At 58.9% G+C, this 14,371-nt stretch overlaps 1 protein-coding gene across 1 annotated transcript in view; it reads left to right on the top strand.

Moving 5' to 3' along the window:
- The window catches only part of LOC121151778 (protein cramped-like), a 33,705-nt gene extending 19,571 nt beyond the window's left edge, over positions 1 to 14,134 (top strand). Inside the window, exons 7-21 of the mRNA XM_040973578.1 lie at positions 1,116 to 1,201; positions 1,415 to 1,538; positions 1,938 to 2,019; positions 2,305 to 3,402; positions 4,768 to 4,945; positions 6,199 to 6,380; positions 6,456 to 6,530; positions 7,965 to 8,046; positions 8,663 to 8,767; positions 8,965 to 9,143; positions 9,629 to 9,694; positions 10,206 to 10,437; positions 11,023 to 11,187; positions 12,210 to 12,355; positions 13,851 to 14,134. Coding sequence (XP_040829512.1) covers positions 1,116 to 1,201; positions 1,415 to 1,538; positions 1,938 to 2,019; positions 2,305 to 3,402; positions 4,768 to 4,945; positions 6,199 to 6,380; positions 6,456 to 6,530; positions 7,965 to 8,046; positions 8,663 to 8,767; positions 8,965 to 9,143; positions 9,629 to 9,694; positions 10,206 to 10,437; positions 11,023 to 11,187; positions 12,210 to 12,355; positions 13,851 to 14,012 — 2,962 coding nt within the window. The 3' untranslated portion in view covers positions 14,013 to 14,134. The remainder of the gene's footprint in view (positions 1 to 1,115; positions 1,202 to 1,414; positions 1,539 to 1,937; positions 2,020 to 2,304; positions 3,403 to 4,767; positions 4,946 to 6,198; positions 6,381 to 6,455; positions 6,531 to 7,964; positions 8,047 to 8,662; positions 8,768 to 8,964; positions 9,144 to 9,628; positions 9,695 to 10,205; positions 10,438 to 11,022; positions 11,188 to 12,209; positions 12,356 to 13,850) is intronic.
- Positions 14,135 to 14,371: the final 237 nt, after the last annotated feature.

The following is a 14,371-nucleotide window of genomic DNA, read 5'->3' as shown; positions in this document are numbered from 1 at the left end:
TGATGCGGGTTCCTTGTGGAAGCCTGTTGGGAGCTGAGCAGGCGCCTGTGGGGGATTACACTCATGTTCCAGGCAACATCACTGAGGAAAAGCTGCCTTTCCTTGAAGACCACAATTTGTTTTATTGCAATTCTAGAATTAAGCAACACTTTATACTATAAGGTAGTAAAGATAATACTAGAATTGTGTTCTTCAAAATTATGGAAGTATATATACACTTCTATATATACAGTCAAATGTGACCGTCCCAACCACTCTGTCCCCTCCTCTCACTAAAGATAACCGCAGTGGTCATTTGGCTCGAGCCCTTCTCCACTTTCTTCCTTGGGAACACACATGCACAGGGGCCAGTACAAACGTGTGTAAATCGCCTTTCCCCTTCTGCCTGTCACTCCCACTGCTGTTTCTCAACAGTTAGGACAGACCCAGCCCTTTCCATCTCACCTGACTAAAGCAGGAGGCCACGGAGCACTGCGTGTGTGCTCTGCGCGTTCTGTAGGACCTGGAGAGCCACGTCCACTCACCAGCTGGGGGGATGGATGCTGCTCCCACTAGGACACTCCTGGGAATTCCGCTTGGATGTTCTTGCCAATCAAACTCCAGCAAAGATACATCCTTTAAAATTGCATTTCCAAACCAGCCAAGAGCCTTGACGGTAGCAGCAAGGCTTGAGTACGTTCTTGGTTTCATGCTCATTCGGTTTGTTTTGGAATTTTTCTTTGTGGTTTCAGTCCACCTCCAGTTGTAGTAAGCAGATTGCAAGCAGATCTACAGAATCTGGCCGAGTTGTTGGTCATTTAGAGGGAGTGTGCCCTTGTGACACCCCAGACTGTCTGTGCGTCCCTGGGTTCTGAGGGGCAGTGCTGACGTAGCTGGGCAGAGGCCCCTTGGCGGAGGAGGGAAGATTGGTGTTCACGGCATGGCTGCCCTCTCCCTGGGAGCAGACCATGCATCGCTGCCATCCTGGGGAAGCAGTGGGGATGATGGGACAGCTGTGGAGGCCACAGTGGGGATTCGGGGATCCCCCTGCATCGGCTTGGCACATCTCGGACAGACTGGCCCGCCCTTCCTTTTGTCAGCCTAGGATCTCATCATTTCCTCAATTTTGTTCCCAGGGCGACGACCGTGCGCTACAAGGGGAGAAACCTGAGGATCAAAGCGCCCATGTGTCGAGCCCTGAAGAAGCTCTGTGACCCCGATGGTGCGTGTCACTCCGTGTCATCCCATTGAGAGAGTGGCCAGCCCCTGAGCCGCTGTGAAGAATGAAGCTGGTGCCTGGTCTGTGCCCTGCCTTGGCATGAGCCTGGGTGGCACTGGCCATTTCTCGCTCACTCTGCAAGGCAGCATGCCCACAGCTGTTTTCTTGCAGTGCACTTTGCCTTCTGCCTCAGGTTATGTGTGTTCTCCGTCACAGGCTTGAGTGATGAAGAGGACCAAAAGCCCGTTCGCCTCCCCCTGAAAGTTCCTGTGGAGCTCCAGCCACGGAACAACCACGCCTGGGCCCGCGTGCAGAGCCTCGCTCAGAATCCGCGCCTCAGGTACCCAGGCCCAGCTGCCTGCACAGGACTTCAGGGAACATGTCAGTATCCCTCAGGGACCTTCTTGTGTCTCAGATGAGGATCGGGTAGCCAGGGTGGGGTCCTGGATACATAACCACTGGTGTCCTGAAGACTCTAAGATCGTGGGGACACGGAGCCTCAACTCCACGGCCAGGGCCCTGTGGAGGACTAGGCAGAACATGGGAGAAGAGTGGGCTGCTCCAAGTTCTCTTTTTGCACAAAGCCCTCCTGTCCCCTCTCCCCAGCTCCTTGGAGCTCGGATTTGTGCACAGAGCACCACCCTGGATTTATAAGTGTTGACATAGTCCTTGAATGCTGTGCAGCATGCCAGCGTGGTACCTGGGCCGCTCTGCGAGCCTCACTCCCTGTCGTCTGCAGGATGATCGTGGAGCTGCACCGGAAGGTCTCCAGCCTCATCGAGTTCTTAAAGCAGAAATGGGCCCTGCATGAGGTTCGGATTGTATCTTTTTCTGATGAGGTCAAACTGCAATGTCAAGTTAGAATTAAAGCTCAGAGCCCCCCGGGCCTCGGCAGGCAAACCTGCCAAAAGGCTGAGCCGTGTGTCCGTGCTGCTGCACATTGCTCGTGGGTCCACAAGGTGTGTGAAGGTGTGCAGGTGCCTGAGGGAGAGTCTGGGGAGCATGATCAGCTCTGGTGAGGTGAGTGAGGTGGGCTTTCTGGGCCCTGTGGCTGGTGGCCAGCGGGGTGGACACTGTAGGGCGTGGTTCCTTGACGGTGCATTCAGCGCAAGACACTGGAGGAGCACCAGGTGCAGGGCCCACGCAGCCCACCAGCACAGGAGAGGGTGGCCCTGCACCTGTTCCCAGGTGAAAATTGCACGCTGACCCCGCTGCCGGGTGTGGCCCGCGTGGTGCACTCCAAGGCCTTCTGCACAGTGCACTGGCAGGAGGGCGGCCGGTGCAAGCAGAGTTCCAAGGACACTCACTCACTGCCCCCTGCCCAGATCCTGGGCATCCCAGGTGGGCAGGGCACAGCCCGGGGCCAGGTGAAGTGCCCGCGCAGTGGTGCTGAGGGAAGGGCTGGGGGGCGGCCTCTCCCCACAGATGCTTTACAGAGCTCAGGGGATAGCTCACCCGAAAGTGGTCCTGGGGAGGGGCCTGCCCCCTGCCTCAGCAGCCCGAATGCTGCTGACAGGCCTTCCCCTGGACACCAAGACGAGCCACACCTTGAGAAGACCTCTGGGGCTCCGACAGACGTGGGCGAGGGCCCCACGCGAGAGCCAGAGCCTTTGCCGTGTTCCTGCGGCCAACTCCCGGACCTGAATGATGAACTCTCGCTCCTTGACCCCCTGCCCCGCTACCTGAAGTCCTGTCAGGACCTCATTGTCCCTGAGCAGTGCCGCTGCATGGACTCTCAGCCTGGCAGGGAGCCCCCTCCTCCCAGGAGGGCACCCTCCCCAGAGACTCATGCTCCTGGTAGGGGCGGTGAGGAGGTCACTGCCCCCAGCCCACCCGGCTCGGAGCCTCTGCCAGGCCCTGGGACGCCCCCGGATACTTGCACTAAGGACTCTGCGGACATTCCCGTGGAGGAGCCCCCACAGCCTCAGGGACAGCCGCCTCCTGCCAGGCCCCCAAAGGAGCTTCCTGCCAGCCGGCTGGCCCAGCAGCTCCGGGAGGAGGGCTGGAACCTGCAGACCTCCGAAAGCCTTACGCTGGCCGAAGTCTACCTCATGATGGGCAAGCCCAGTAAGCTGCAGCTGGAGTACGACTGGCTGGCGGTGCTGGGCCCCGAGGGCCGCCCTGGCTCCCCGCCCGCCGTGCACAGGCAGCGGCTCCTCAGCTGCCTGCTGAGGCTCATCTCCACCGAGGTCAGCCCCAGGCTGGTAAGTAGGTCTGCCCCATCCTGTGGGGCTGTCAGCTGGGCTGCAGGAACTGCTTGTTTCCACTCTTGGTCCTGTGGCCATGGAGCAGAGCAGTGCCCCTTCCCTGCTTCTCTGTAAGACCCGGCAACCAAGTGGGCCGGGGGGGCGGCAGGAATCAGCAGGTGGTCTAGAGCGGGATGGAGGTTGAGCCCGCGGCCTCGCCTGTGAGAGCAACTGGGGAGAAAGGTGGGAATGAGCTGCAGGGACTGTAGGAGCGGGGCTCCCCGCAAGGCCTTGGGTGTGGGAGTGAGCAGGTGAGCAGGAGAGCCGAGAAGCTAAGACTCCTGGCCAGGTATTTCTGGGGGCTGCAGGGTGTTGAGCAGAAAGGTGGAGGCAAAATGGGCATGCTGAGCCCATGCCAGGGGCCTCCAGGGTTGGACGCGAGTTTTCTTCCTTGACTTAGAAGCTGACGGGGCCACTGTTGTTCCCATAGGCTTGGCTGGTGCGGTGGCATAGTGAGTGAAGCTTCTACCTGTGGCACCAGCATCCCGTATGGGCACCATTTCGAGTCCAAGCTGCTACGTTTTTCTACCCAGCTCCTTGTCTGTGGCCTCGGAAAGCAGTGGAAGACGACTTAAGTCCTTAGGACCCTGCAGCCGCGTGGGATTCGGGAAGCTTCAGGCTCCAAGCTTCCGATTGGCTCAGGTCCAGCTGGATGGATCTGTCTCTCCTCTAAAAAAGATTTACCAAGGAGAAAGAGATCCTCCGTCTGCTGGTTTATCCCCAACGGCTGTGAGAGCCAGAGCTGAGCCGATCCGAAGCCAGGAGCCATGAATTTATGGGTCTCCCACACGGGTGCAAGGACCCACAGGCTGGAGCCATTCTCTGCGTTCCCAGGCCACAGGAGGCAGAGAGCTGGATTGGAAATGCAGTAGCTGGGACTCACACTGCGCCCACGCAGGAGGCCAGTGCTGTATGCAGAGAATTAGCTTGTTGAGCTACCATACCTGCCCGTAAAAACTTTATTAATTCTCTATTTAGAGTTAGAAGGGGAGACAGTTCTTTCATCTGCTTGTTCACTTCTCAGATGGCCACAACAGCCACCACTGGACTAGGCCAAACCCCGGAGCTGCTTCTAGGTGTCCCACATGGTATAGGGTCCCAAGGACTTGGGCCGTTAGCAGGGAATTGGATAGGAAGTGGGGCAGATGGGACACAGTTGGCCCCCATATGGGATTGTGCTGTCACATGTGCTACTCTGTCACTGTACCTCAGTGTCAGCCCTTTGTTTCTGAGTTCTTGTCACTCCTTTTGCCTCTGGTTGTGTCCGTTCCGGAGGATTCCCACATTGCAAGTGTGGGTGTCATTTGGCCCATTTATGTCCAGGCTTCCGAAGGAGGTGCCGTGTCCACAGCCCCCGTGAGGCCTGCCCCGGAGGAGCAGTCGGCGACGCCCCCAGGGAAGATGGCCACCATCAGCTCTCGAAGCCCCCGCTGCCCTCGAAACCAGTCTGCCCTCCGCGGCAGCAAGACCTTCGCAGCGGGCTCCACACCCTGTGCCTCAGGTGAGGCTCCTGCAGGCCTCCCTGCTGCCTGGTCAGCACTGACCGGTAGCTGCGGAGGATGAGGGCTGGGCACAGGGTGTTGCTGGAGTCAGCAAGAAGCCAGGGGATGGATCCTTTGCCAGCCTGGTCACTTTGGGGGTTTTGCCTCCAGAGGCCAGAAGAGGCTCCTAGCACCTCAGAATGGCAGATTCTGTCTGAATTGATCCCCACTTGTTTTTGGTGTGAAACACCTGCGGTTACGGCGTGCTCTAGAAGCTAATGTAAGTCCTGGAAGAAAACAGCAGGAATCTGCCAGCACTGTGCACCCTGACCAACTGTGTTCAGGTTAAGTCTGTGCCCAGGGCCTGACACCACGAAGGGAGCAGGGTGCACATGCCTGTTTGTAGCAAAACAGATGGTTGTGGCTAAAATGCTGACTTCTGTGTGAATTTTAGAAGAGTAAAAAGCTTGGATAATTCCTTCCCTGTCCCCCTCACTGTGGCCCCTGAGCACTTCTGGCCACCACAGAGGTGTGTGCCCCAGTAGGCAGACCTGTCCTGGACCGTCCTGCTGGTGTCCTTCCAAGGCCCAGCAGACGCAGAGGGGCTGGGGGTGACTGTGACTGGAGCGCGCTCTGCATCTCAAGTATCGCCACACGCTCCCTGAAGCTGCTGACCACTGGTGCCCGGTGCTTCAGCCCCAGGCCCAGGTCTCCGCTGCGCATCCTACAAGAAGCGGTGTCTGTGTCAGGAGCTCAGTGTCCTGTCCTGCTTTTCCTTGTTTTCCACGGTGACTTGTGTTTGGAGAATGCCCCTGGCTGTGTTCCTTCCGAAGGAGACTTCCCCCTCCCTGGAGAAGCCTCTACCAGGTCACCCTGAAGGCATGTCCGCCTCTGAAACCCCGTGGACGGTCTGACCTGCCAGCTGGCTGTCGCACCAGTGGTGATGCGCTTTGGCCCTCCGCAGGAGCGCTGCACCCAGTCAGAATGGGAACGAGAATTTCAAGGGCAAGGTGGGAAAGCTGCCTTTGACGGGGCTGAGACACACTGGAAGGTGGGATTAGAGTGTGTTTCAGGCATAAAAATCAGTGTAGATAATGTGTCTGTGTCGTTTTTTTCATAAATCACATTTTTGTGCCCTTTTTGAAGGTGCCTTATTTGGCACTTATTTCTGAGGCAGCTGAGCGGCTCATCCGGACCTCGTGGCCTCCAGCAGGCTGCGTGCCCTGGGCGTGCTGCACCTGCAGCCTTGGCTCACGTCCCTTCTCCCTTCCAGATGTGAGGAATCCTCCGCGACCCCTCCTAGTGGCCGGTCCCTCCAGCGCGGGCAGCAGGGACTCAGACGGCGGCCTCTTTGCTGTCCCTACAACCTTGCCCCCCAACAGCCGGCACGGGAAGCTCTTCTCCCCGAGTAAGGACGCAGAGCTGAGCTTCCGACAGCATCTGAACTCTATCAGCGTGAGTGCCCCTGCCCGTACCCTCGCCCCGCCAGCAGGGACCAGCCCTTCGAGGCCGCCGCTGTTTGCCTTGCAGATGCAGTCGGATTTCTTTCTCCCCAAGCCCAGGAAGTTGCGGAAACGCCACCTGCGCAAGCCCCTGGTGGTACAGGTCAGTGCTGCTTGGGCTCCCGCAGGGGCGGGACTAGCCAGGACACACTGGTTTTCATGGGGTCAAACAAGGAGAAACAGGCCTCCACCCTTGGACTAGGACGGAAGTGTAAGTGTTAGCAGTGCGAACGACTTGGTACCTGTGAGGAAAGGGGAGCGTCAAAGCAGGCTGCGGGTCCAGGAGGGTCCCACGTTGGACCCAGAAGTGGTTGGCCAGAGGCCAGACCTCTTCTAAACCCGAAAACTGAATGGGGGGTCTACAGGCAGAAGCGGCGCCGAAGACGCACTGTGAAGGGGTAGGGTAAGGGGCGTGAGGTGAAGGGAGCTGGTCCGGGAAGGCGCGGACTGTGTGTTTTTGTGGATCAATGAGAAATTTTTGGGTTAGTCTGAGGGCCTCTTTTCCCTTGAGATTGATGCATTGCGGCATGAGCGATTGCGCAGGGCTCTTGAGAAGGAGGACACTGTGCGTCTTGGGTGCTGTTCGTCCCGGCTGTGCGCCTGTACATTCTCGGTCTGCCCTTAGCAGCGGGCAGTGCGAGCCTCGTGGCCAGGGCCACGTCCAGCTGCCTGCCGCAATGTGGGGTGATGGTTGCTTCCTCCCTCTGGGGGAGCGCTGCAGTCTTGGCCCCCCTGCACCTCCTTCAGCTCTGGCAGCCACTACTCCCGACTTCATGGCCTTGCTGCTCTGTAGTGTTCTTCCGGGCGTGAAGGTTCCATGTGGTGGTAGCTCTCATCGAGCCGTCTGGCCGCTCCCCCCATCAAGGCAAGCCTGGGGTGACTCAAGCCTGGGTGCTTCTGGCCGCGTGTCATGTGTCTCCGTGTGGCTGCTGCTGTTGTCTCCAGTGGCTTGCCTCACTGGTTTCTCTGGTTTCTCCCGGCACTCACAGCATGGGCTTCTTGGGGGCCCAAGCTGGGTCATGGTGAGCCCCAAATCCTTTGTACAGGGGTGAGAGCAACAGCCGCGTGTTTGGTGACAGGCCCTCCTTCGCTAGTGTTTTGTCTTGATGTCCTGCAGTCTCAGTGACCTGTCCAGCTTCCTCTTCTCTGGGGCCACCTGCTGTCCCCGGTGCCCTCCTGGTGCCCTCCATGCCTACTTCCTTCTATGTGACAGGGATCCTGTATGAGGATGCTGCTCACTGTCGCCCCTGGTGGTGTGAAAGATAACAAACTGGGTCATTCCAGCTGAGTCCTGCAGTCAGCCGGGTGAAGGCGGGCTGTTCTGCTAAGCCTCCAGTGGACCCTGGCAGAGGTTCACCCTGGATTCATTTCAGAGGAGACCCGGAATTTGGGCGCTTAGGTTCCCTGGCTGCCCTCATGTCATCGGCTTCAGAACGTTCTAGTCCACTTCCTCCTCATGGCCTGTTGGTTCAAACCAGCTTTTGCAGTTTGGGTGCCGGCGTCTTCTCCCCGCCCTGACTATGGTTTTCCTCTGCAGAGAATGCTGCTTCCTAGGCCATCTGAAGGCCAGTCCCATAACGTCTGCTCCTTCTCCATCCTGTCCAACTCCTCACTCACAGGTAAAGATGGGCTTCTCCAGCTGATTCCCCTTCCTGCTGCCTGCGTGTGGCCAACAGTGGTGTCTGTGTCCTCTTACTGGGCTGGCGTGGCCTGCAGGACAGACGTTGAATGGCCTCACGTGCTCGGGGCGTCTGTGTGCAGCTGCCGCCCGCAGCGTCTGGGCAGGCACTTTGTGGAGCAGGTGTGATCTTGGATGGAGGAATGACTGAGGCTCAGCGTGCAGGTCCAGTGGGACCTGGCTCTGCAGGGGCTGCTGCGTAGGACAGCTCGTGGGGAGGCACTCTGCCCTCGGCCTTTTGTACTGGTCCTGCTGGAGCGTGACCTCCTGGAGCGTGGCAGGGTTAGACCCTGGCGTGGGAGCTGACACAGCAGTCACCTCAGAGAGGTCTGCAGCATCTTAGAGGGCCATCCCGCAAGACCACGGTGGTGGCCACAGTCTCGGCAGCTCCTGGGAGACATCGGGGGCCACTGAAACACCTGCGCATGTCACGGGCCAGTGTTGGGCCAGCAGTGTGAGCGTGGCTCAGCCAGTGAAGGTGGCCCTGAGCAGTCCCGTCAGGCAGGGAGCGTTACTGCTGTGCAGACTGACCACTGGCGGTGTCCTTGCTCTCGCAGGGAGAGGCTCCTTCCGTCCCATCCAGTCTTCTCTGAGCAAAGTGGCTGTGTCCCGACCGATTGTGCCCAAGGCCCTTCCCCCCCAGGCCACGAGTTCCCTGGCCAGTAAGTCTGTGGTAATGCCTGTCACAAGGGTCTGAGTGACACTATGAAACTTGTACTCTGCGTGAGTCACAGCCTATAGCGTGTGGTTACTCTGTGCTCTCACACTGACCTGGGTCCTGAGAAGCTGTCCTTGAGCCCTCTGGGTGGGGAGTGTCCTGGCAGGTGAGCAGAGCCTCGAGGTGTCGTTCCCACGGCAGGTGCTATAGACCTGGCTGCAAAAAGCGCCGGCATCCTCCCTGGGAGTCCCCTCCCCGTGCTGGACGCCGAGGGCTTGTCGGGCATCTCGCCACTGGCTTCAGACAAGGTGGCAGCTGCTGCCTCAGCGCAGGACTCCACTGGAACCCACCGACATGAAGACCCCGTCCGTTCAGTGGAGGTGAGTTTGTTTGGAAGGGCTCTCCAATGTGACCACCGCTTCCCGCGGAGGGGACAAGTCCACGGGCTAAGGTCATGCTGGACCTAGGTTCTGCTTGGGGGGAAGTGGGACTGGAGGGTAGGCAGTCGTAGGGGCCGGGGGGCCCAGTGGGAGGGACAGCCAGGACCGTGCTTGGGTGGCTTGTGACACCACGAACCTGGGCTGGGAAGTGTGTGAGGTAGCTGGCCTGCGTGACCACAGCCTCCTCTGGGAGCGTCAGGGAGAGTTCCCGGCTGTCACCCTGCATGGTCTCTAGCTGTCTTGTTGCTCCTGGCCGCCCACAGCCTGCTTGAAACTGCCAGACAGTGGGGAGGGGTGGGCTGGTTCTTGGGGTCTTGCCTGTGGCTCACACTATTTCAAACCCTGAGTTCGCTCCGTTTGCGTTTCCTCTGGGCCCTTGTTCTCACTCCCTATGGCTGCTCACCCACATTCCTGGTGTTCCCTAGGGTTCAGGCAGCTCGTTCATCAGCATCCGCTCGAGGCCTGAGGAGCCCGTGGCAGACAGTTTCCAGGTAGAGTGTGCTTTGGGGATGCTGGACAAGGTCCATACCTAAGGACTCTGCCTGCCCGAGCCAGTGCTGAGTCCTGGCACACAGGCCTTGGTACTTGGCTTGCTGCCCATCACCCCTTTTCTTGTTCGTGATGGATGTGTGTTTAACTCAGATCTCCTTCCCTCCCCCCGCCCCGCAAGACTGGCTCACTCAGAGTTTGCCGAGTGGAGGAAGCTTTCAATTGGTGCCTTCCTCAGAACTTGCTGTAGCTGTGTGCTCCCAGCTATCCCACGGGCAGTGGTCACCCTGGGTCCTGTGACTGCTGCTGCAGTGTGTCACGGGCAGTGCACGCCCTGGGTCCTGTGACTGCTGCCGCTGTGTGTCATGGGCAGTGGTCGCCCTGGCTCCTGACCACTGCCGCTCCTGTTTGGGGAGATGTGGATCCCCAGTGCTTTCCCTTGGAAGGGTGAGAGCTCTGCAGCCACCAGGTCACTCTGCCTGCCGCACGTCTGAGCACACCTGTCTCCAGCAGGGCTCACCTGTTCTCTCCCTGTCTGAGCTGCCCAAGGCTCACCTCCAGAACGGCCTCTCCGCACCTGTGCCCTCCTCGGAAGGCTCCAGCACTCGGCTGTCTCCACCCAATGTCTCCGCCCTGCTGGACATTTCCCTGCCCGGCCCCCCCGAGGATGTGCTGTCGCAGGGCGAGCCCGCCACACAGATCAGTGACTCCATCATTGAGATCGCCATCAGCTCCGGACAGTTCGGTAGGAACGTGGTAACCTCTCCAGCTGGAAGCAGGGTTGGCCATCAGCAAGGGGACTCGGACTTCCTGCTCAGATGTCCTGCTGCCCTTGCTGGGGCTGTGCCACTTGGGCTTTTGCTTTTGAGAACTGGACGTTGGCCTCTAAAAGGTGCTGCCAGGCTCTGGCCTTGCTGGCGCTGTCTCAGACTACAGATTCAGGAACACGCAGTTGGTAGCCTGTCAGCCTCTGGCCTACATCTTCTCAGGAGCAAGTTGGGGATAATCAGCCCTGCACAGGGCTGCTCTTAGCACAAGGCTTGGCTCCTCCATGCCACTTCCTGCCAGCACTCTGCATCACATTGTCCTGTAGCTAGAAGCCCCCCTGATGCCTCCATGACCCTCTGCCCCAGGCCTGCTCCGTCCTTTGGAGCCCGTGGTGTCCTGGACCCTCTGCCCCAGACCTGTTGCCATCCTTGTTTGTGCCCCTTTGGCACCTTAGGTCTCCACCATCCAGCTGTGCCTGTGCCACCAGCTGCCTTCTGAGGGGCGGGAAACGGGTGCTATTTCCCTGCATGTGGCTGCACTGACCTGAGACTCTGGTTGACAGGGGAAGGAGTCCCTCTCTCTCCAGCCAAACTGAACGGCAGTGACAGCTCCAAGAGTCCTCACTCTCCACCCAGCAGCCCCCAGCCCAACTGGATTGCCTCCCCCACCCATGACCCCCAGTGGTACCCCAGTGACTCCACAGACTCCTCACTCAGCAGCCTGTTTGGTGAGTGTGGCTCTCCCGTAGGACCTGCCAGGGGCCAGAGTCCACGGGACTCCAATCTCGTGTTGGTGGCTGCACTCCCACGGGGGCTGTGTGTCTTTTGGTTTCTTTCTTTTGGGGAGATGCGGGGAGGTCTTGAGTTTTCACACGGTGTGGAGTGGGCGGGGGAGATGCAGATTCTCTGTGTTTCGAAGAGTAGCAGGGAAAGGGAGAGAGAAAAATCAGTGTTCCCTCCATGGTTCGCTCCTCAAGCGCCTGGGCTGGGCTGAAACCAGGAGCCTGGAATCCCATCACATCTCCCACATGGCAGGGGCTCAAGTATTCGGGCCATTATCACTTCCTCCCAGTTGCATTAGCAGGAAGCTGTATTAGAGTAGCCAAGACTTGAACCAGGGGCTCTGCTGATGGGTTAATACCCAGGTGGCCGTTTGGACTCTGTTGGCTCCTCTGTGAGGGCAGTGCAGTGCTCTGTGGCATATTCTCACAGGTCGGAGTTGAGGGCACACATGGCACGCCCACTGCCTGTGCTCAGGAGTGCCAGGTGTTGGTGTGGAAGGAAGGGCCGCTAGGGACACATGGGCTACTAGCTGCCTCTACAGGAAAAGCTTCCATGAGGTCATCAGGGGCGACTGCTGGGGGTGACAAGGCAGCCCTGGGACAGGCGTGGTAAACAGATGGCAAATTCATCAGAGGAACTGGGGCTTGGGGCTTGGGACTGTGGGGAGAACCAGCACTGTGAGCTGTTACTATTGTCATTCATAGTAGAGACATGTCAGAGGTAAAGCTAACTCGGGGAAAAGTTGGAACAGCCTTGGTGCCCATCTGATCAGAGAAGGGGGGGGGGGTCCTGAAGAATGGGGGTAGACCTGCACGCTCCCAGGCTGTGGGAGAGCAGTTAGAACACTGCACAAGAGTTCCTGATGCTGGGTGCTTGCGAGGCCCTGGCCAGACTATCCACCCTGCCCACAGGACCCTTCTCGCTGAGGCAGATGTCACAGTGCCCCTCCCTGGCCTTCTCTCTGCAGCGAGCTTCATCTCCCCCGAGAAGAGCCGAAAGACGCTGCCGGCCACTGCTGGGGGCAACAGCAGCACTTGCTTGCTTGGCCCCACTCTGTTGGACGGGAACTCACGGGACTCATTTGTGTCCAGGTCCCTGGCAGATGTCACAGAGGTGAGTGGAACCTGACCGCCAAGCCTTCCTTTGCGAGGATCCTGGATTCCTCCTGCTACTTGGCAAGTGGTTCTCCACCAAGATGTTAAGTATTTAGGAGGCAACACATTCATATCCAGGTCTCTGACTAGAGAATGGAAAGATCTGGAAACCTGGGCCAGTGGCAGACCCTAAGATGACAGTCCAGCTATAATGGCACCAGAGCTGGGAGGCGCTGGGTTGGTGGAGGTAGGCGTCAGAGCTGGGGAGCGCTGGGTTGGTGGAGGTAAGCCTGTGAAGGCAGACAGTGCTGAATCGGGTCTTGTTGAGTGCTTCTCTAGCTGTGAGGCTGCAGACTGCCTGGGTGACCTGAGGCGGGGTTCGGGGTGGGTGGTAGATGTGACGCCATCTGGCCCCCAGGCTAGCTGTAGCACCCCCTCATTGTGCTGTACCTGGCCAAGGAAGCTGACGAAGTCTGGGCAGTACAGATGTACGCCTCCCTTGCCCCAGGCAGTTGGAGTCCCATGTGGCAATGGTCCATACAGAGGCTTTGTGTTGTCATAACCCTTCTTTAAACCAGTGCGGTCTCTTTTTGCTAACAGGCTGGATGCTCCTGTGGGTCAGCCAGGCCTTGAGGAAGGTAGAGACGGGGCATATCCATTGGTCACCCAAGATGGAAAGCAGCAGGTGCTGTAAGAAGACACAAGGGCCTGTAACCAGCTGCTAACTTCCTGGAGCTGCACTTCCCAGGGCTGGCTCTCAGGCCTTGCTAGGTGTCCTTAAGGACACTGCCATCACATAGTTGAGGAGAACCTGGACCAAACAGGTCCAGGATGCCTCAGAGAAGGCCTGGGGAACTCGGCCTGCCCGGGACATGACATCAGCAGTGACGTGGTGAACCCTGGGTCCACCCACCGGAGGCTGGTGGCTTTGCCTCCGACATGTTTGGATGCTGGTAGCACAGAAAGTCAGGACCTCCTACTCTGGGTGACCAGTAGGCCATGTGCAGAAGCACATTGCAGTTGGAAGGGGCCCACCCTTTGGCCCCTAGTCAGAATTTACATCCTCAGCAAGATCCCAGGTGAAGTGTTGCACATGTGGGCGGGCAGGACCAAGCAGACACTGCTGATACTCCGGAGGGACCCATCTGTTGTGAGCAGCTTGAACGGCTCGCTGCAGAAAGACCTTCCTGAGCACCCAACGCCCACACATGTTGTCTGTGAGGCAGTGTGGACAGGGTGACTGAGGGGGTTTCAGTGGAGCTGACCGTGGTAGAAGCTGAGGCTGGACAGGGCAAGGCTGGCACTGTTGGATCTGCCTTCCCAGTGAACACAAGTCATGGGGAGGAAGCCACCAGCGTGCTTCCACCATGGAAGGAGCTGCCCTGGCATTCCTTGTAGCCCAGCATACCGGCCACCTTCCAGGGCATGCCAGTGGGAGCCACCTTCCCCAGGAGTGCCTGTCCTGGTGGCCAGCTGCCCCTGACCTGCTCCTGTCTGTCCCCTCCATCGTCCAGGTGGTCGACTCTCAGCTGGTGTGCATGATGAACGAGAACAGTATTGACTACATCTCTCGCTTCAACGACCTGGCCCAGGAGCTGGCCATCACCGAGCCTGGCCGCCGAGAGGCTCTGTTTGACGGGAGCGGAGGTCCCCCTGTTGGTGACCTCTCGCAGTGAGCGGACCTCGTGGCAAGGGCCTTCTGGAGGCTCGAGGAGAGAGATGAGGCCCTCTTCACCCTTGAGAAGACCTCGGTCCCCAGTCCCAGAGGATGGGATGGACAGAGGCCCGTCTGTCCCCCAGAGGGGGTCAGGAGCCACCGGTGTGCCCTCGGGAGCCTGATTTGTTCAGATAGCAGGATGCCCAGTCCGGCCTACACTGTCCCCTCCATTGGGGTTTTCTTCCTAAGAAGGGTGCGTGCCTTGGCAGGAATATTGCTGCCTGAGGAGGGGTGGTCCGGATGCTGCTGCTTGCTTTCTGCCAAACCTGGGCCACAGCTCGGCTGCCTTCTTGCAAAGTGACATTGGGATACAGGGGG

The sequence above is a fragment of the Ochotona curzoniae genome, unplaced genomic scaffold (assembly GCF_017591425.1).
Source record: "Ochotona curzoniae isolate NIBS_2020 unplaced genomic scaffold, NIBS_Ocur_1.0 contig_2321, whole genome shotgun sequence".
Lineage (NCBI taxonomy): Eukaryota > Metazoa > Chordata > Mammalia > Lagomorpha > Ochotonidae > Ochotona > Ochotona curzoniae.
Note: the sequence above shows the minus strand (reverse complement) of the source record. Positions and strands in the feature narration are given on the sequence as shown.